This window comes from Phocoena phocoena, chromosome 20 (assembly GCF_963924675.1).
Source record: "Phocoena phocoena chromosome 20, mPhoPho1.1, whole genome shotgun sequence".
In the NCBI taxonomy this organism is placed as follows: Eukaryota; Metazoa; Chordata; class Mammalia; order Artiodactyla; family Phocoenidae; genus Phocoena; species Phocoena phocoena.
Genome location: NC_089238.1, coordinates 14671599 through 14693416, shown reverse-complemented (window position 1 = coordinate 14693416; position 21818 = coordinate 14671599). Strand labels below are relative to the sequence as shown.

General features: G+C 37.4%; 1 protein-coding gene across 1 annotated transcript; it reads right to left on the bottom strand.

Moving 5' to 3' along the window:
- Positions 1-668: 668 nt before the first annotated feature.
- LOC136141213 (zinc finger protein 81-like) lies at positions 669-21059 on the bottom strand. Its single transcript, XM_065899389.1, is given in 8 exon segments — positions 669-1041; positions 1462-1628; positions 2037-2718; positions 7629-8064; positions 8067-8102; positions 9256-9348; positions 13365-13491; positions 20988-21059. Coding segments are annotated over 8 exon segments (1986 nt in total).
- Between the last annotated feature and the right edge of the window lie 759 nt (positions 21060-21818).

Genomic DNA, 21818 nt, shown 5'->3' with positions numbered 1-21818 from the left:
GTATGAAAGTTGAAAACACTCTACTGGTGGCTAATAAGGCGGGGGTACCATTCATGGTGCTAGAGGATAATGGGGGAGTCAACATACACTCTGAGGTTTATATCTGTATACATAAATAATTTTTTTATTGTGGCATCCCTTTCTTGATAAAAATATGCAATGGGGGATTAGATACGCAGACCACGTTTGATTCAACAGAAGAATGACACACAAAATTCTGTTAGGCAATGTGTTCTGCAACAAACATCTCACAGAACTTAGGGTTTATCATTATCGTATATATTATGCTGTTCTACCATTCAACTTGTTGGCATATTACCTATTCCACAGTAAACAGGATTATCATTAACATGACTTCACATAATGTTTCCGGTGCAGAATTTGCTAACAGTGTTCCATTACAGTTTTCATGAGAAGGCTTCTTCTAATGTACCAAACTGACAAAGTTCCTTCTCAGTATGAATGCCTCAAGGTTTACTGAGGCTGGTGACAATATGGGAAGGGGTCCTCCCATTCAGGGTCCTTTCAGAGGTCCTCTTCTGTATAGTAATGTATGACATTCTGATGGAGCATTTCTAGTTACGATAATATGCATATTTTTCTGTTGCATGAATTCCATAATGTAAAATAAAATCTGATCTCACTGAGGTTTTCTCAGAATGTTTCTCTCAAGTGTGAATACTCTGATGCACGCCGAGGACCGATTTCTGAACGAAGCCTTTCCCACAGACTACACACTTATAGGGTTTGTCTCCAGTGTGCGTTGTCTGGTGTTTGTTCAAATTTGATCTGTCAGTGAAGGCCTTCCCACACTCAGCACACACATAAGGCTTCTCTCCTGTGTGAATTCGTTGATGCACTTGGAGCTGTGATTTCTTAGTGAACGATTTACCACAGTCACTGCATTCATAAGGTTTCTCTCCAGTATGAATCCTATGATGTATAATCAGTTCTGACTTTTGTCTGAAGGTCTTCCCACATTCAGAACAGATGTAGGGCTTTTCTCCGGTATGAGTTTTCTGATGTTTACTGAGATTTGACCTGCCACTAAAGGCTTTCCCACATATAGCACACACATATGGTTTTTCTCCTGTGTGAATTGGTCGATGCACCAGGAGCTGAGACTTGGAGGTGAAGGATTTCCCACAATCATTGCATTCATAAGGTTTCTCCCCAGTATGAATTCTCTGATGAGTAATAAAGTTTGACTTCCGGATGAAGGCTCTTCCACACTCAGTGCACACATAGGGTTTCTCTCCTGTATGAATTTTCTGATGCACAATGAGTATTGATTTCTGGTTGAAGGCTTTCCCACATTCATGGCATTCATACTGTCTCTCTCCAGTGTGAATTTTCTGGTGTATATTGAGGTGTGACTTCTGGGTGAAGGCTTTTCCACAGGTATTGCATTCATAAGGTTTCTCCCCAGTATGAATTCTCTGATGTGTAATCAAGTCTGACCTTTGTGTGAAGGCCTTGCCACATTTAGGACATATATAGGATTTCTCTCCTGTATGAGTTTTCTGATGTGTAATGAGATTTGACCTGTTGGTAAATGCCTTCCCACATTTAGTGCACATATAAGGTTTCTCTCCTGTGTGAATTCGTTTATGCACGTGAAGTTGTGACTTGGAAGTAAAGGATTTCCCACAATTACCACATTTATAAGGTTTCTCTCCTGTATGAATTATTTGATGGGCAATCAAGTGTGCCTTCTGGATGAAGGCTAGCCCACATTTCATGCATATATATGATTTTTCTCCTGTATGAATTCTCTGATGCACTGTGAGTGCTGACTTCTGAGTGAAGGCTTTTCCACAATCACTGCATTCATAAGGTTTCTCTCCGGTGTGAATTCTCTGATGTATAATCAACTCTGACCTGTACGTAAAGGCCTTACCACATTCAGTACATATGGAAGATTTCTCTCTCATTTGTACTTTCTTATGTGTATTGAGGTTGGAACTATTGTTGAAAACCTTCCCATATTCGTTGCATATAGACGGTTTCATTCTTGTGTGAGTTCGTTGATGTACCTGCAGTTGTGACTTGGAAATGAAGGACTTCCCACAGTTACTGCATTCATATGGTTTTTCTCCAGTATGAATTCTGCGGTGCGCAATCAAGTGTGTCTTCTGGATGAAGGCCTGTCCACATTCAATACATATATAGGATCTCTCGCCTGTATGAATTTTCTGATGCATCTTGAGTGTGGACTTCTGCGTGAATGCTTTGCCACAATCACTGCACTCATGGTGTCTCTCTCCAGTATGAATTTTCTGATGTATACTAAGATCTGAGTTATAAGAGAAGCCTTTCCCACACTCACTGCATTCATAGAGTTTTTCTCCAGTATGAATTCTCTGATGCCTGAAAAGAGAAGATACTTGGAAAAAGGCTTTCCCACATTCACTGCACTTATAGGGCTTCTCTCTAGTATGAGTTCTCTGATGTGTAATGAATTCTGGCTTCTGTACAAAAGCCTTCCCACAGTCAATACATACATACAGTTTTTCTCCTGTATGCACTTTCAGATGTACCTTGAGTTGTGACTTCTGGGTGAAGATATTTCCAAATTCAGCACATTCATAAGATTTTGCCCCAGTATGACTTTTCTGATGTTGACAGGGTACTTGTTTATAGCTGAGGATTTTTCCACATTGATTATGGCCCCATAATTTCTCTCCTGTTGGAGTACACTCATGTTTAGTACAGGAGGAAATTTTACCATATTCAGTAATCTTATTAACGTTCTTTGATCCACTGTTTCTATTATGACCGTGTAAATCTAAATTATGGCTTAAAGCATTTCCATATAAGTCACACTGATGAGGTCTCTTTGGGGAAGGAATGTTTTGGCTCACATGAATTATTTTTCTGTCTTTATATTCATAATCCCTCTTTATAGTCAATATTTTCTTGATGAAAGCAACATCTCTTAAAGATTTGTTTTCTCTTTGTTGATAGCTCTCTATCTGGTCATCAATCTGCCACAATCCTTCTAGAATAAAATACAATAAAACGTCACTTGTAGCATCACCTTTCCTCTCAATGTAGAAAGAAGTTTTTCAGAAATTCTCTGTGAGGTTTGAAACCGAAACTCTCCTTCTCAGAGGAGAATAAGATGATTTTAGCTCAAATAGCAGTTAGCAGAGGCAAGAGAAGAGGGTCATATGGTTCATCCAGGTTGAACACAGTGAAAAGGGTGAGGGTGAATCATTGGCTGAGAAGACTTGGTGATAGTGGTGATAGGAAACATTCTGGGATACAATTCAGTTTATTTAGAATATGAACTCAATGCACTGTGCCAGGAAGTGAAAAAAGGCAAAGAACAAGATATGTAGTACAATAATATTTATATAAACTAATAATACATACCCCAAGTCACTTTAAATATGAACTTAAAAATATGCTTCTATCATATAAAACAATTGCCTATGATGGGAAGTGAGAAGAGTATGGGGAAAAGAAGGAATAATGAATAAATTGAAAAAATAAAATAATAGAGAATCCTTACCCATACTGATGATGATAGTGTGTCCTGAATGAAGACATGATTAAACTCAAACCTCATCATATGAAGTATAGAAATAAAGCAATTTCAAAAATCAGCCAACCAGGCAGACAGCCCCCAGTCAGTGTGAAGTCTCAAGCAACCTTGGAAGGAAGTCAGAAAGGTACTCCTAAAGGTTAAGCAACAGTGACCTCTAAGTCATCAGTTGGATGAAAGACATGGGGAATGGGAAAGTGAGAAATCTTAAGTCAGTGACTATGGAGAAAAAAGGAAGAGAGCATGATTGGAGATAAAGTTCCAAAGCATCTCACAATGAGAAAGAAAGAAATGAAAGAGGACTAGCAGGAGTGGGACTGTGTGACATATAGTAACTTTTAAAGAAAGAAAATCCATGAATAGCTGAATACGTAAAGAATGAATCTTGGACAATGCGAAAGGCAGAAAGAAAAAAAGAATGTTATAGAAAAGGAGCATAACCAAGAAAAAAAGAAAATATTTATTGAGGCAGATTGGCATGTGATCCAGACGCCAAAAAGCCAAGGAAGAAGACAGTTAGAAATGACAAAGGCATTTTTATAAAGGCATTTAGTTATTTGAGAGGCTGATATCAAGGGTCCTCAAATAATACAAAAAAATCAGAACCTTCCAGAAGAGTCAGCTTAATAGCATTTCAAAGATGCCAGTCTTTCTCAAGATGGCTGAGATTTACTTCCCTGTCTCCCATCAGTCTGGGTCACACTCACTCACCTGGACAGCTCTGATGTGGGCTCTCACCCTGCAGTGCCCATGGCTCCTTTCCTTGCTCCAACATGAAAACCTCTGTTTCAGGAACTTGATACCCTGTTCATGAGAAATGATAAAAGTTCTGGGTCCAGCTAATTGTGTTACAGAGCCCAACCAATAGTCTTGTTCAATGAGGCTTTGTTCTACAGGAAAGTAACAGTGTATCTCTGAGAACAGAGTACAGTTAACCCTTGAACAACAGGGCTTTGAACCACATGGGTCCAACTTATAAATGGATTTTACGGAAAATATTGGAAAATCTTTTGGAGATCCGTGACAATTTGAAAAAACTCAAACTTCATAGCCTAGAAATATCAAAAAATGTTTTTAAAAAGTTAGGTATGTCATGAATTTTGTAGCCACCTCCTATTGCTATTGCAGTGAGCTCAGTGCTGTAAATATCCACTTAAAATGCCCTAATCATTGCCTCATGAGCAGTCCCTCTCTCCAGTAAATTGTGTATAGCAGTAAAAAGTAATCTCTCTGGGTTCTCACATATGTTTCATGTTTATTGCAATACCATAAACCTTGAATAATATCACAGGGCCCATACTAACATACTAAGTGCCACTAGTGATGCTGGAAATGCTCCCAAGAACAGAGAAAATTCATGACATTACAAGAAAAAGCTGAATTGCTTGATTGAGGTCTGCAGCTGTTGTTGCCAGCCATTTCAAGATAAATGAATTAAGTGTAAAAACCATTGTAAAAAAAAAAAAAAAGAAAGAACTACATGAAGCATATACCAGCAGACAAAAAAACCCTGCATCTTTTTTTTTTTTTTTTTTTTGGCTGCACCTCATGGCTTGTGGGATCCTATTTCCCCAACCAGGGAGGACTGAATCCAGGCCCTGAGCAGTGAGAGAGTGGAGTCCTAACCATTGGACTGCCAGGGAATTCCCACCATGCACTTTTTGAGAAACACTTTTTTTAATCTTGTATTAAAAATGTAGTTTGTATGTGGGCACAGGATTGTTATAAGGAAAGCATTCCAGGACTTTGCTGGTGATCCAGTGGCTAAGACTCCATACTCCCAATGCAGGGGGCCTGGGTTCGATCCCTGGGCGGGGAACTAGATTCCACACGCCACAACTAAGAGTTCACATGTGCAACTAAAGACCCCGCATGCAACAATGAAGATCCTGCATGCTGCAACTAAGACCTGGCACAGCCAAATAAATAAATATTTTTTTAAAAAGCGTATCTATAGATTCTAATATGATTTGAGAAAAAGCAAAGTCCTTATATGGTAACTTAAAGCAAAAGGAAGGTGAAGGGCTTAAAGCTAGAGAATTTAATGCCAGTAAAGGATGGTTTGATAATTTTAGAAAGAGGTTTGACTTTAAAAAGAGATAAGAGAAGCAGCTTCTGATGACCAAAAGGCAGCAGATAAGTTCCTAGATGCCATAAAGAAAATCATTCAGGAGAAAAAAGATATCTGCCTGAACTGGTTTTTAATGCAGATGAAAGTGCCATATTCTGGAAAAAATGCCACAAAGGACTAAGGAAGAGAAGTGAGCACCAGGACAGGAACCTAAATCCTAACTAACTCCCCTGTTTCGTGCAAGTGCAGTCAAGTTTATGATTAGGACAACCCTTATCTATAAAGCTGCTAACCCCTAAGCCTTAAAAGGAAAAGATAAACACCAGCTGCCAGCCTTTTGGTTGCAAAACAAGAAGGCCTGAACAACAAGAACTTTCTTTCTGAATTGGTTCCATTGATGCTTTGTCCCTGGAGTCAGTAAGTACCCAGCCAGTAAGGGACTGCCTTTTGATATTGGACAATGTCACTGGTCACCCAGAACCCCGTGAGTTCAACATCAAAGGCAACGAAATGGTCTACCTGCCCCCAAACACAACATCTCTAATTCAGCCCCTAGATCAGGGGGTCACAAGGACCATTAAGGCTTATTACACATGGTGGTCTATGGAAAGGACTGTCAACACTGTGAAAGAGAAACTTGATAGAGAGAACATCATAAAAGGCTGGAAGGATTACACCACTGACGATGCCATCGATGTTATAGAAAAAGCCATGAAAGCCATCAAGCCTGAAACAATAAATTCCTGCCAGAAAAACTGTGTTCAGATGTTGTGTATGACTGCATAGGATTTACAACAGAGTAAATAAGGGAAATCAAGAAAGACATTGTGAATAAGCCAAAAAAGGTGGGGGTGAGGGTGTGGAGGATTATCTTGGAGAAATTTAAGGGCTAATAGACATCACAGCAGAGGCTTGATGAATTTGAGGGCTTTCGAGCCAATGCCAGATGATTAGAAAGAAAACATGAAGAAGCAGTGCCAGAAAACAAGTTGACATTAGACAGTCTGGCAGAAGGTTCAGATTTACTTAAGACTGCTTTTGATTTCTTTTACCACATGGACCTTTCTATGATATGGGCACTGAAACTAAAGCAAAGGGTGGAAGAAGAGTTGGTATGGTATAGAAATATTTTTAGAGAAATGAAAAAGCAAAAAAGTTAGAAATTATGATATATTTCCATAATGTTACATCGAGTGTGCCTGTATCTCCTGCTTCCCCTCTTCCACTTCCCCCACTTCTTCCACCTCTGCCATCCCCGAGACAGCAAAACCAACTCCTCCTCTTCCTTCTCCTCCTCAGCCCATTCAATGTGAAGACAACGAGGATGAAGACCTTTACGATAATTCACTTCCACTTAAAAAGCAGTAAAGAATCATCATACTGTACAGTTAATAAACTTATCTGTTGTGTATACATGTGTCTTCCTGTAAAAATCTAATAACTGTACGGCAAGAACTGTATGAAGAGTTTGTGTCATCGTCATCATCATTGACTAAGTATTCATCATGTAGAACATCATGTACAAGACTTGTATTGAGGTGGACAGCCTATCCTTACATAGGCATAAGGTGAGTGTCATTTAATATAAAATTAGTAATGTGTTAGTTTTCTTACTGTTTTATAACTCTGCGTTAGTTTTCTTACTGTTTTATAACTCTGCTTTCCAAGAAGTGCATTATTGTACAGTATGCCTCTCTTGTAATTGGAGAAACTGGGTATCAGCCTATCATCACAGGTAAGTGGTTTATTCTTTTTTTTTTTTTTTTTTTTTTTTTTTTTTTATGCGTTACGCGGGCCTCTCACTGTCGTGGCCTCTCCCGTTGCGGAGGACAGGCTCCGGACGCGCAGGCTCAGCGGCCATGGCTCACGGGCCCAGCCGCTCCGCGGCACGTGGGATCCTCCCAGACCGGGGCACGAACCCGTGTCCCCTGCATCGGCAGGCGGACTCTCAACCACTGCGCCACCAGGGAAGCCCCAGTATGACTTTTCTGATGTTGACAGGGTACTTGTTTATAGCTGAGGATTTTTCCACATTGATTATGGCCCCATAATTTCTCTCCTGTTGGAGTACACTCATGTTTAGTACAGGAGGAAATTTTACCATATTCAGTAATCTTATTAACGTTCTTTGATCCACTGTTTCTATTATGACCGTGTAAATCTAAATTATGGCTTAAAGCATTTCCATATAAGTCACACTGATGAGGTCTCTTTGGGGAAGGAATGTTTTGGCTCACATGAATTATTTTTCTGTCTTTATATTCATAATCCCTCTTTATAGTCAATATTTTCTTGATGAAAGCAACATCTCTTAAAGATTTGTTTTCTCTTTGTTGATAGCTCTCTATCTGGTCATCAATCTGCCACAATCCTTCTAGAATAAAATACAATAAAACGTCACTTGTAGCATCACCTTTCCTCTCAATGTAGAAAGAAGTTTTTCAGAAATTCTCTGTGAGGTTTGAAACCGAAACTCTCCTTCTCAGAGGAGAATAAGATGATTTTAGCTCAAATAGCAGTTAGCAGAGGCAAGAGAAGAGGGTCATATGGTTCATCCAGGTTGAACACAGTGAAAAGGGTGAGGGTGAATCATTGGCTGAGAAGACTTGGTGATAGTGGTGATAGGAAACATTCTGGGATACAATTCAGTTTATTTAGAATATGAACTCAATGCACTGTGCCAGGAAGTGAAAAAAGGCAAAGAACAAGATATGTAGTACAATAATATTTATATAAACTAATAATACATACCCCAAGTCACTTTAAATATGAACTTAAAAATATGCTTCTATCATATAAAACAATTGCCTATGATGGGAAGTGAGAAGAGTATGGGGAAAAGAAGGAATAATGAATAAATTGAAAAAATAAAATAATAGAGAATCCTTACCCATACTGATGATGATAGTGTGTCCTGAATGAAGACATGATTAAACTCAAACCTCATCATATGAAGTATAGAAATAAAGCAATTTCAAAAATCAGCCAACTAGGCAGACAGCCCCCAGTCAGTGTGAAGTCTCAAGCAACCTTGGAAGGAAGTCAGAAAGGTACTCCTAAAGGTTAAGCAACAGTGACCTCTAAGTCATCAGTTGGATGAAAGACATGGGGAATGGGAAAGTGAGAAATCTTAAGTCAGTGACTATGGAGAAAAAAGGAAGAGAGCATGATTGGAGATAAAGTTCCAAAGCATCTCACAATGAGAAAGAAAGAAATGAAAGAGGACTAGCAGGAGTGGGACTGTGTGACATATAGTAACTTTTAAAGAAAGAAAATCCATGAATAGCTGAATACGTAAAGAATGAATCTTGGACAATGCGAAAGGCAGAAAGAAAAAAAGAATGTTATAGAAAAGGAGCATAACCAAGAAAAAAAGAAAATATTTATTGAGGCAGATTGGCATGTGACCCAGACGCCAAAAAGCCAAGGAAGAAGACAGTTAGAAATGACAAAGGCATTTTTATAAAGGCATTTAGTTATTTGAGAGGCTGATATCAAGGGTCCTCAAATAATACAAAAAAATCAGAACCTTCCAGAAGAGTCAGCTTAATAGCATTTCAAAGATGCCAGTCTTTCTCAAGATGGCTGAGATTTACTTCCCTGTCTCCCATCAGTCTGGGTCACACTCACTCACCTGGACAGCTCTGATGTGGGCTCTCACCCTGCAGTGCCCATGGCTCCTTTCCTTGCTCCAACATGAAAACCTCTGTTTCAGGAACTTGATACCCTGTTCATGAGAAATGATAAAAGTTCTGGGTCCAGCTAATTGTGTTACAGAGCCCAACCAATAGTCTTGTTCAATGAGGCTTTGTTCTACAGGAAAGTAACAGTGTATCTCTGAGAACAGAGTACAGTTAACCCTTGAACAACAGGGCTTTGAACCACATGGGTCCAACTTATAAATGGATTTTACGGAAAATATTGGAAAATCTTTTGGAGATCCGTGACAATTTGAAAAAACTCAAACTTCATAGCCTAGAAATATCAAAAAATGTTTTTAAAAAGTTAGGTATGTCATGAATTTTGTAGCCACCTCCTATTGCTATTGCAGTGAGCTCAGTGCTGTAAATATCCACTTAAAATGCCCTAATCATTGCCTCATGAGCAGTCCCTCTCTCCAGTAAATTGTGTATAGCAGTAAAAAGTAATCTCTCTGGGTTCTCACATATGTTTCATGTTTATTGCAATACCATAAACCTTGAATAATATCACAGGGCCCATACTAACATACTAAGTGCCACTAGTGATGCTGGAAATGCTCCCAAGAACAGAGAAAATTCATGACATTACAAGAAAAAGCTGAATTGCTTGATTGAGGTCTGCAGCTGTTGTTGCCAGCCATTTCAAGATAAATGAATTAAGTGTAAAAACCATTGTAAAAAAAAAAAAAAAGAAAGAACTACATGAAGCATATACCAGCAGACAAAAAAACCCTGCATCTTTTTTTTTTTTTTTTTTTTGGCTGCACCTCATGGCTTGTGGGATCCTATTTCCCCAACCAGGGAGGACTGAATCCAGGCCCTGAGCAGTGAGAGAGTGGAGTCCTAACCATTGGACTGCCAGGGAATTCCCACCATGCACTTTTTGAGAAACACTTTTTTTAATCTTGTATTAAAAATGTAGTTTGTATGTGGGCACAGGATTGTTATAAGGAAAGCATTCCAGGACTTTGCTGGTGATCCAGTGGCTAAGACTCCATACTCCCAATGCAGGGGGCCTGGGTTCGATCCCTGGGCGGGGAACTAGATTCCACACGCCACAACTAAGAGTTCACATGTGCAACTAAAGACCCCGCATGCAACAATGAAGATCCTGCATGCTGCAACTAAGACCTGGCACAGCCAAATAAATAAATATTTTTTAAAAAAGCGTATCTATAGATTCTAATATGATTTGAGAAAAAGCAAAGTCCTTATATGGTAACTTAAAGCAAAAGGAAGGTGAAGGGCTTAAAGCTAGAGAATTTAATGCCAGTAAAGGATGGTTTGATAATTTTAGAAAGAGGTTTGACTTTAAAAAGAGATAAGAGAAGCAGCTTCTGATGACCAAAAGGCAGCAGATAAGTTCCTAGATGCCATAAAGAAAATCATTCAGGAGAAAAAAGATATCTGCCTGAACTGGTTTTTAATGCAGATGAAAGTGCCATATTCTGGAAAAAATGCCACAAAGGACTAAGGAAGAGAAGTGAGCACCAGGACAGGAACCTAAATCCTAACTAACTCCCCTGTTTCGTGCAAGTGCAGTCAAGTTTATGATTAGGACAACCCTTATCTATAAAGCTGCTAACCCCTAAGCCTTAAAAGGAAAAGATAAACACCAGCTGCCAGCCTTTTGGTTGCAAAACAAGAAGGCCTGAACAACAAGAACTTTCTTTCTGAATTGGTTCCATTGATGCTTTGTCCCTGGAGTCAGTAAGTACCCAGCCAGTAAGGGACTGCCTTTTGATATTGGACAATGTCACTGGTCACCCAGAACCCCGTGAGTTCAACATCAAAGGCAACGAAATGGTCTACCTGCCCCCAAACACAACATCTCTAATTCAGCCCCTAGATCAGGGGGTCACAAGGACCATTAAGGCTTATTACACATGGTGGTCTATGGAAAGGACTGTCAACACTGTGAAAGAGAAACTTGATAGAGAGAACATCATAAAAGGCTGGAAGGATTACACCACTGACGATGCCATCGATGTTATAGAAAAAGCCATGAAAGCCATCAAGCCTGAAACAATAAATTCCTGCCAGAAAAACTGTGTTCAGATGTTGTGTATGACTGCATAGGATTTACAACAGAGTAAATAAGGGAAATCAAGAAAGACATTGTGAATAAGCCAAAAAAGGTGGGGGTGAGGGTGTGGAGGATTATCTTGGAGAAATTTAAGGGCTAATAGACATCACAGCAGAGGCTTGATGAATTTGAGGGCTTTCGAGCCAATGCCAGATGATTAGAAAGAAAACATGAAGAAGCAGTGCCAGAAAACAAGTTGACATTAGACAGTCTGGCAGAAGGTTCAGATTTACTTAAGACTGCTTTTGATTTCTTTTACCACATGGACCTTTCTATGATATGGGCACTGAAACTAAAGCAAAGGGTGGAAGAAGAGTTGGTATGGTATAGAAATATTTTTAGAGAAATGAAAAAGCAAAAAAGTTAGAAATTATGATATATTTCCATAATGTTACATCGAGTGTGCCTGTATCTCCTGCTTCCCCTCTTCCACTTCCCCCACTTCTTCCACCTCTGCCATCCCCGAGACAGCAAAACCAACTCCTCCTCTTCCTTCTCCTCCTCAGCCCATTCAATGTGAAGACAACGAGGATGAAGACCTTTACGATAATTCACTTCCACTTAAAAAGCAGTAAAGAATCATCATACTGTACAGTTAATAAACTTATCTGTTGTGTATACATGTGTCTTCCTGTAAAAATCTAATAACTGTACGGCAAGAACTGTATGAAGAGTTTGTGTCATCGTCATCATCATTGACTAAGTATTCATCATGTAGAACATCATGTACAAGACTTGTATTGAGGTGGACAGCCTATCCTTACATAGGCATAAGGTGAGTGTCATTTAATATAAAATTAGTAATGTGTTAGTTTTCTTACTGTTTTATAACTCTGCGTTAGTTTTCTTACTGTTTTATAACTCTGCTTTCCAAGAAGTGCATTATTGTACAGTATGCCTCTCTTGTAATTGGAGAAACTGGGTATCAGCCTATCATCACAGGTAAGTGGTTTATTCTTAACGTAACAATGTTTCCAATACTGCATTATGAATATGACTATAATACTGTATGCCATAAAAATTTTATAACACTTTATTCATTACTGTATAGGCTAGGCTACCATGAAACCGTCATATCAATTACACTAAGCTACCATAAAGCAATCATATTGCTACTTCTTCATTATCAATACATGAATCGTTCATTACACCTATAAATAAATATGAATTTCATTTTCACATTACCTTTTCATTTTTGATGTCTAGTGTTGTAATATATATAACATCTATAGTGCTTTGTATCATTTAAGACAATATTGATGTAGGCACTGACAGACGATTCACCTTATAGATGACATAAACGTACGGTATTGATAAATATAGTACAGTAAATGTATTTTCTCTTCCTTATGATCTTCTTAATAACCTTTTCTCTAGCTTACTTTATTGTAAGAATACAGTATATAATACATATAACACATAAAATATACGTTAATTGACTATTTATGTTATTGGTAAGCCTTTCAGTCAACAGTAGACTATTAGGAGTTAAGTGTTTGGCAAGTCAAAAGTTGTATGTGGGGCTTCCCTGGTGGCGCAGTGGTTGAGAGCCTGCCTGCCGATGCAGGGGACACGGGTTCATGCCCCGGTCTGGGAGGATCCCACATGCTGTGGAGCGGCTGGGCCCATGAGCCATGGCCGCTGAGCCTGCGTGCCCGGAGCCTGTGCTCCACAATGGGAGAGGCCACAACAGTGAGAGGCCTGCGTACCTCAAAAAAAAAAAAAAAAAAAAAAAGTTGTATGTGCATTTTCAACTGTGCCAGATCTGCACCACTAACCCTTGTGTTGTTCAAGGGTCAACTGTAAAATTCAGAGTGCCCAAAAGGGATAAAGAATCCTGGACAAATCAAGGACAAAACCATCATATAAGTCAGGTGTCTCACAGCATTCAGCAACTGAGAATAAAAACACTCTCAGTGGGGCCCTTCTTTCAGACACTCAGGTAACTGTGCTTACCTACTGAGAGCAGGTGGCTATAGGTCTCCAGCATCACATCCCGGTACAGGTTTTTCTGATCAAGGTCTAGCTGCTGCCACTCCTCTCTGCTGAAATCTACAGCCACATCCCTGAAGGACACTGATCCCTGTAAGGGCACATTCCTGTTCAGCATGAATAGTTAGTTTTGGGGGATGGAGAGACTATATTTAGGAATATGGAACTTAGGTTTTGTTGTTATTAATTTACCTCCTCTTTTTAAAAACTCACCCCCCATTTCCCTAACATTTTATTATGAAATTTTACAAACATACAGAAAATTTAAAATAATTGTGTAGTGAAAACCTATATAACCACCACTTAGAATCTATCCCTAACAATTTACTATGCTTGTCTTGCCACACATTTACCCATCCTTTTACCCATCCATCAATCCATATTACTTTTTTGTTCATTTCAAAGTAAACTACAGATGCCAGTACACTTCCTCCTAAATACTTCAGAATGCAAATCATTAAGTAGAGTATAACATTTTTTTACCTTTTTTAGGTAAGCTTTACATACAATGAAATGCACAAGTCCTCAGTACCATTTGAAGTTTTGACAAGTGCATACACCTGTGTAATCCAGGAACTTTTTAAAAAATGGTATTGCATATAGGGTGTATATTAAATATCTAGTTTTACATAATATTTTATGGAAGAAAGAAAGCCAGTAAAGAATTTCTGCTATTGTTCTATACTATGGTCAGTCAATTACTCGTTTTTCAAAACTGAAGATTGAAATAGGCTCTCTTGTAGTTTTCTAGCAACTGGATGAATGACCCGTGATACAATTTCTGAGCAATTTAGGACCAGCCATTATGCTAGCCCTGGGAACACAAATGTGAATTATTTATGTTTCTAATCTTCTAGCAACTTAAAAGACTTGGAAAATAAACAAGACCTATGTTTTAAAAGTAAAGTAAAAGAAGACACAAGTTCACTAAAGTGTCAAAAAGTAAATCTCTATGTGGAACACACTGAGGTCCCCAAAAAGGAAAGATACATTCCACATGGGTGTGTAAGTTTATTATTAGTTGAGGAATTTAAGTTGGAAGATGAGAAGTATAACACAGAACGGGGAAGTGAGGAAGGTCATTTCCCAGAAAAGACAAGCAAAGGTGTGGATATAGGAAAATACATGATGAGTCTGGAGAATAGCAAATAGCTCTATGTAAATGAAGAGAAGTCTGCATGACAAGCCAGGAAGGTGGTTATGGGAAAAACAGTTTGCTCATAGAACAAGTATGAATTTTCCATTTTAAGTAAAGATAATTAAGGTAGTCAGATTTATATTAAACATTTTTTTTGTATAAGACCTGTATTGCAGAATAACCAAATAAATGATGAGGAACAGTTCCTTACAAAATGATTTCTGGCTAATAAATGAAGAAGTTAGGATAGAATTAGAATACCATCATCTCATAACTCCTAATGAAATAATGAGTTTAGACAATAATCATTAAGGGTTGCTCAACTGTTTCAGGTGAAAGGCTGAAGAGAAGTTTAAAATGCATGAGTCAGCTAGTAACAATGGCATCCACTCATCAATTTTAACATCACAAAAAGAGAGATAACCATGTATTATGTGCCTCCTGACACGATATAGTAATTAATTTCATACCACCCATTTTTAAGTACTTTTACAAAATATAAAGAAAAATACAACCTGAATCTCATTAAGCCTCCAGATCCAACAAATCATTCATAGGTAATATGAAGTATAGAGGAATACGTTGAACAATATCAAGACCAAAACATGAGCTAAATCCAGAAGGCAGAAAATGGCCTGTTTCTTCAAAAAATAAATTACAACAGAAAAAATATGAAGGAGAATCTTTTCTTTATTAAAAGAGACTTCAGAGTCATACTAACCAAATGCAACTTGTGGACCGTGTCTGGCTCTTAATTAAAGCAAACCAACATTAAAAAGATATTTATGGCATGTTTCAAATTCAAATAATAACTGGGTATCAGATGATACCTAGGAATTACTGATATTATGTTTTAGGTGTGATAATGGCTTAATGGTTATGTCAAACAAAAAGGAAGAAAAAAAGAATTCTCATCTTTTAGAGATATACATGAAAGTAGTCACAGATAAAATGGTTTTGGGGATTTACTTTAAAATAATATAGCAGCTGGGAAGGGGGGTAGTTTTAGACAATATAAGAATGACAGAATGTTGATCACTAATAAAGCTGAGTGATAGGTACAATAGATACATGGGCTCCTTATACTATTCTCTTTACTCTTGAATACATTTACATTTTTTTCATAGCAAAATGTTTTTTAAAAAGCATGATCTTCCATATTAAAAAAATCTAATCTGGAAATGCATAATTGAAGGAATGGCTATTTCCACCTGGAGTCAAACACTTAAAAAAGGGATCTATAGGAACCTGAAAGCCCACACTCAGTAAATTATAGAAATAATAGACAGGGTATTATCAATGATATAGAAAAACAAACAACAGGATCTAATCAACATTTATAGAATACTCTAACCAACAACAGCAGAATACACATTCTTTTCAGGCATCCATAGAACAATGACCAAGACAGACCATATCCTAGGCTGTGAAATAAATCTCAACTGGAAAGAAATGAAATAATATGAAGTATATTCTCTGAAAATAATGGAATCAAACTAAAACTCAATAACAGAAAGACAACAGAAAAATCTCCAAAGGAATTATATTAGAAAACAGTAACAAAAGCTATCTGGAAAGTCTGGAAATAACTGGAAGTTAATCAACACACTTCTAAATAACCTATAAGTCAAAGAGGAATCCTCAAAAGAAATCTAGAAAATACATAGAACTGAAAAAAAGTGAAAATACAATGTATCATTGGGATGCTGAAAGGGAAATTTATAGAAAAGGGGAAACAAATGATCCAAGTAAAAAATGGGCAGAGAATCTGAATAAGACATTTTTCCAAAGAAAATATACAGATTGCCAACAGATAATGAAAACGTGCTCAACGTCACTAATGATCAGGGTAATACAAGTCAAATTCACAATGAGATATCACCTTACACCTGTCAGAATGTAACAACAACAAAAAAACCCCACAAACCCAAGAAATAATAAGTGCTGGCAAAGATGTGGAGAAAAGGGAATCCTTGTGCACTACTGGAAGAATGTCAATTGGTGCAACCACTATGGAAAATAATATGGAAGCTCTTCAAAAAATTAAAAATAGAACTGCCATATGATCCAGCAATTCCATATCTAAGTATTTGTCCAAAAGAAATGAAAATGTTAACTTGAATAAATATACACACCCCCACGTTCACTGCAGCATTATCCACAATGGCCAAGACATGAAAGCGACCTAAGTGTCCAATGATGGGTGAATGGATAAAGAAAATGTGGTATTTATATATGCATTGGAACATTATTCAGCCATAAAAAAGGAAATCTTGCCATTCTCAACAGCATGGATGGACCTCGAGGGCATTATGCTAAGTGAAATAAGTCAGACAAAGAAGGACAAATACCGCATGATCTCACTTTATGTGGAATGTAATAAAACCAGCAACTGAAGTCATAGATATAGAGAATACACTGGTGGTTGCCAGAAGCAGGGGGCGGGTGATGGGTAAAATGGGTGAAGGTGGTCAAAAGTATAAACTTCCAGGTATAAAATAAGTCACGGGGACGTAATGCACAGCATGGTAACTATAACTATAGTTAATACTGGATTGTATATTTGAAACTTGCTAAGAGAGATCTTGAAGGTTCTCAACACAAGAGAAAATATTTGTAACTATGTGTAGTGATGAATGAGAACTAGATTTATCGTGGTGATAATTTCACAATATATACAAATATTGAATAATGTTGTATACCTGAAAATAATATGTTATACGTCAAGTACACATCAATTTTTTAAAAAAGGAAAGGGGAAAGGTCTCAAGTCAATAATCTAAATTCCTACCTCAAGAAACTAGAAAAAGAAAAGCAAAATAAACAAAGCAAGCAGAAAGAAGAAAATAATAGAAAACAGGTATCAAGGAAATTGAAAATAAAAAACCCACAAAAAACTAGAGAAAAATCAATAAAACACAATGTAGTTATTGTGAAAAAAATCAATAAAATTCATAAATCTTGCTGACTGACCTAGTAGTCAACCAGACTGACAAAGATAAAAAGATACAAATTACCAATGTCAGGAATGAATATCGTTACAGATATGGCAGCCATTAAAAGAAAAATAAGGGAATACAAAAATTCTATGCTAATAGAGTCAGCAACTTAGAAGAAATGGACCGATTCCTCAAAAACCACAACTACCAAAACTCAACAATATGAAATACGTAAGTTGATAATCCCATAAACCATTAAATTAAATTAAAATAATAATTTAAAAGCTCCTGGAAAAAAAAGTCTCCAGGCCCAGATAGTTTGTTGTTTTTTTTTTGCTGCGCCGTGTAGCATGCAGGATCTTAGCTCCCCAACTAGGGATCGAACCCGTGCCCCTTGCAGTGGAAGCAGAGTCTTAACCACTGGATCACCAGGGAAGTCCCGAGATAGTTTTACTAGAGAATTCTACTAAACTTCTAAAGAAAAGTTAGTCTCATTTTTACACAATCCCATCCAGAAATTAAAAGAAGAGGAAGCACTTCCCAACTAATTTTTTGGGGCCAGTATTATTACCCTGATACCAAAGCACTACAAAGACAGTACCAAAAAGAAAACTACAGACCAATATCTCTTGAGAACTTAGATGCAAACATCCTAAATGAAATACTGCCAAATTGGATGCAGCAATGAATAAAAAGAATCATGCATCACAATAAATTGGAATTTATGGGAGAATTCTCTGTACTATATTCTGCATGCCCTTTGAATCTATAATTATTTCAAAATAAATAAAACATTGAAAAAATATATTGAAGAAAGTTTATTCTCATAACAGAGCATTTTGAAATGGGCAAGACCAGAAAATAAGTCACGAGAACCACTGCACAATTCAGGTGAGAGAATACAAATTTCTTACTTATCTAAAGTAAGGCTGTAGTAAGGCTATAGAAGAGATTGATACGAATTATTAAGGAGGTAAAAGTGATACCGAGTGTGAAGGTGAGAAAAAATGACTGATAACTCTCAGTCATCAGTTTTGTGTTGCTGTAGATTCTGAGGTCACAGACGAATTTAAGAACTAGAGGAGGGGGCTGGGGGAAAAAGATAAATAATATATTTTGTACATACTAAGATTTAAGTGATAAGACATATATAAGGATGGACTCTAGGCAGGTGGATAGAGAGCTAGTAGGGAGATGATGATTCAGGAGTTAAATATACATGGCAGGTCACTGAATTCAGGGTAGGGAATGAGCATGCAGGAAGGACAGAACAGAGAAAGTATTAAGGATAAGTATTAAAGATACTTGTGGTTTTTAATGTCTAAAATTATGATGCTTGAAAGATATCTTTTTTTTTTTTGCAGTAGGCGGGCCTCTCACTGTTGTGACCTCTCCTATTGCAGAGCGCAGGCTCCGGACGCGTAGGCTCAGCGGCCATGGCTCATGGGCCCAGCCGCTCTGTGGCATGTGGGATCTTCCCTGACCAGGACACGAACCCGTGTCCCCTGCATCAGCAGGCGGACTCTCAACCATTGCACCACCAGGGAAGCCCGAAAGCTATCTTTTTTATTTCTTCATTTAACTATGTTCAGAGATTACAGTTTGCTTCTTTGTGATGTGTTGATTCTGTTTATGGGGCTTAGAACATTGTCATTTCTTTGAAAATGTTCCTTATATACTTGAAAAGAATACATATACTCTAATTTTTCTCTTTCATACACTTGCATATTCACAACCTACTCACATCAAAACCCTGGCCCCTAAACGCTATGTCATCAAGAATTAAATGGGGAATCAAGAAGATGTCATATTTGTAGCTTTGACTCTGCACCAATTGAGGTTCTTATAAACAATCTGTCCAGGAAAAATCTCCTTACTCAAAGATAACAATAAAAATCTCCTAATGTACAAGGATACTATAAGCAAAAAGAATGAAAAGAAAGAGAGAGATTAAAAGGAACATGCTAGAAATAAATTGCCACACAATAAAACACATTCACCATGAATTCAAGGAATTCACTAAAACAATCAACTACTTAATGAAATAAATAGGGATATAAGAGTCCAAAGAAGAAATAATGAAAAAACAGGTTAAGAAAATGGTTATTTAAATTTTTGAAAAAAAAAAGGCAGAACTCAGTAAAGAAGTAAAAAAGAAAAAGTAGCCAGAAATGAAGTTCTCTCTGAAAGCAATAAAAACATTCAATGAAAACACAAAAAGTGGCAAGAGCAGATTAAGACAAGTAAGCAACATGAAATGGAAATAAGGACTTTTAAAGTAAAATAGAAAAAAAAAACAAAAATAGAGTTTAATAAAAACATCCAACAAACAAAAGGATCCTTGAAGTAGTAGTATAGAACTCTTACCATTATTCACAGTACAAATTTAATAGATATTGTCTAAAAGAGTAAAAGATTTAGTTCAAAAAGTTAATGCGATAAGGGTGACACTAAGAGAACTAACCAAACAAAAAAGAATCTAAACCCTTCTAATTACCAGAATGACACAGAAACAAAAGCAAAAAATACAGAGTATACAGTAAAAGATACATAAAAGAAACATCCACATCAGAAGTGTAATATAAAAAACATCTTTCCACTGCTGTACAGAGAAATGCACAAGGATCCCAAAGGCTGACAGTAAAAGGATAAGCAAAAGGCATATTTGCATATGCCAACAGAAAGGAAATAACAGCCTCCATCTTAATATCAGACAGAGCTGAATTCTAAGAAAAGATATTAAACAGGACAAGGACACAATCCAAAATGAACTTGAGATGTCATTACTATCACTGCAACAAATTACATAGCATCAAAATTTATAAACAGAAACTATAGGCAATACAGATAGAAATATACTCATGGTGGGAAACTTTAAATAATATCTCTCAGCTCCAGGAGATAAAGAGGAAAAAACAAGCCACATTGTAAAAACCTCCTAACTACATATTTTATTGATAACAAAGTCTATATCTGGAAATATCCTTTTCACGTGACTCTGTAACATTTAGAAATATTAAACATAAAATTTGCACACATACACAAAGTTAACATTCCAAAAGCAGAATAAAATCAATGCAAACAAATCTCTCCAAAGGTGCAATCCTAATTTTATTAAAAGGAGAATTTTTTAAGTAAAAGTCTTAACACCTACAAGTGAAAATGTGGTAAATGGTAATTAAAGATTTGATGGGAAATTTAGTATGTTCCTAGAAATCCACCCTTTCATCTAGATTTTAAATTGAGATAAGTTATTTTTCTAGATTATTTTTGAACATTGTTTTGCTGTGAGTAGTTAATACATTTGATTTCTGAATCTATGCTCATAATTTTCAGTTCTCTTACTGTCATTGATGGGTTTAGACATCAAGGTTAATATGGTAAACAAAATAAAACAAACACCAAAAACAACGTTGGGAATAATTTTAGATATCTTTACATAAAACTTTGTTGTAAAGATCAAACTACTCCCAGAATGAATTTCCACCCCCTGGAATTCCTCCTCCTCACCTCACATGAGCTGCCATGTTCCTCTGGAGCCAGGCCCAGGGATTTCTGGTGAGAGGTCCAATTAGCTGGCATGGTCATGCTGGGTCTCAACCTTTATTCTCTCAGGAGCCTAAAGTTTGGTGGACATCTGTAAACTCAAGCAGAGCTGCTAAGAAGAGGTGAGGTGGAATCTGGAGGAAGATCTGACCCAGGGGCTCCCTGGAAAGATAATGTCCACATGGTCAGTCATCACATAAACATCTCCAGTGAACTCCAAGGTGTAGTTCCCTGAGCTAGACACCACAGGGCCGTGGTTCTCAAGCTTGAGCGTGCATTCGAATCACCTGGAGGGTTTGTTTAAATACAGTTAAAAATCCCCACACTCCCACCGTTTCTGATTCAGTAGGTCTAGGGTAGGGCCTGTCTCAGACTATTCGGGTTGCTCTAACAAAATACCACAGACTGGGTAGCTTATAAACAACAGAAATTTATTGCTCACAGCTCTGGAAGCTAGGAAGTCCAAGATCAAGTCCATGATCACGTTTCGATGAAGGCTCTCTTCCTGGTTCATAGCCAGCACCTTCTAGCTGTGTCTCCACATGGTGGAAGGGGCTATGAAGCTTTGTGGGGTATCTTTTATAAGAGCACTAATCCCATTCATCAGGGTTCTACTTTCATGACCTAATCATCCCCCAAAGGCCCCATCTTCTAATACCATAATTTTGGGTATTAGAATTTCAACATATGAATTTGGGGGGAACAAACATTAAGATCATAGCAGGGCCCAAGAATCTGCATTTCTAACTAGTACCCAGGTGATGCTAATGCTACTGTTCCAGGAACCATACTTTG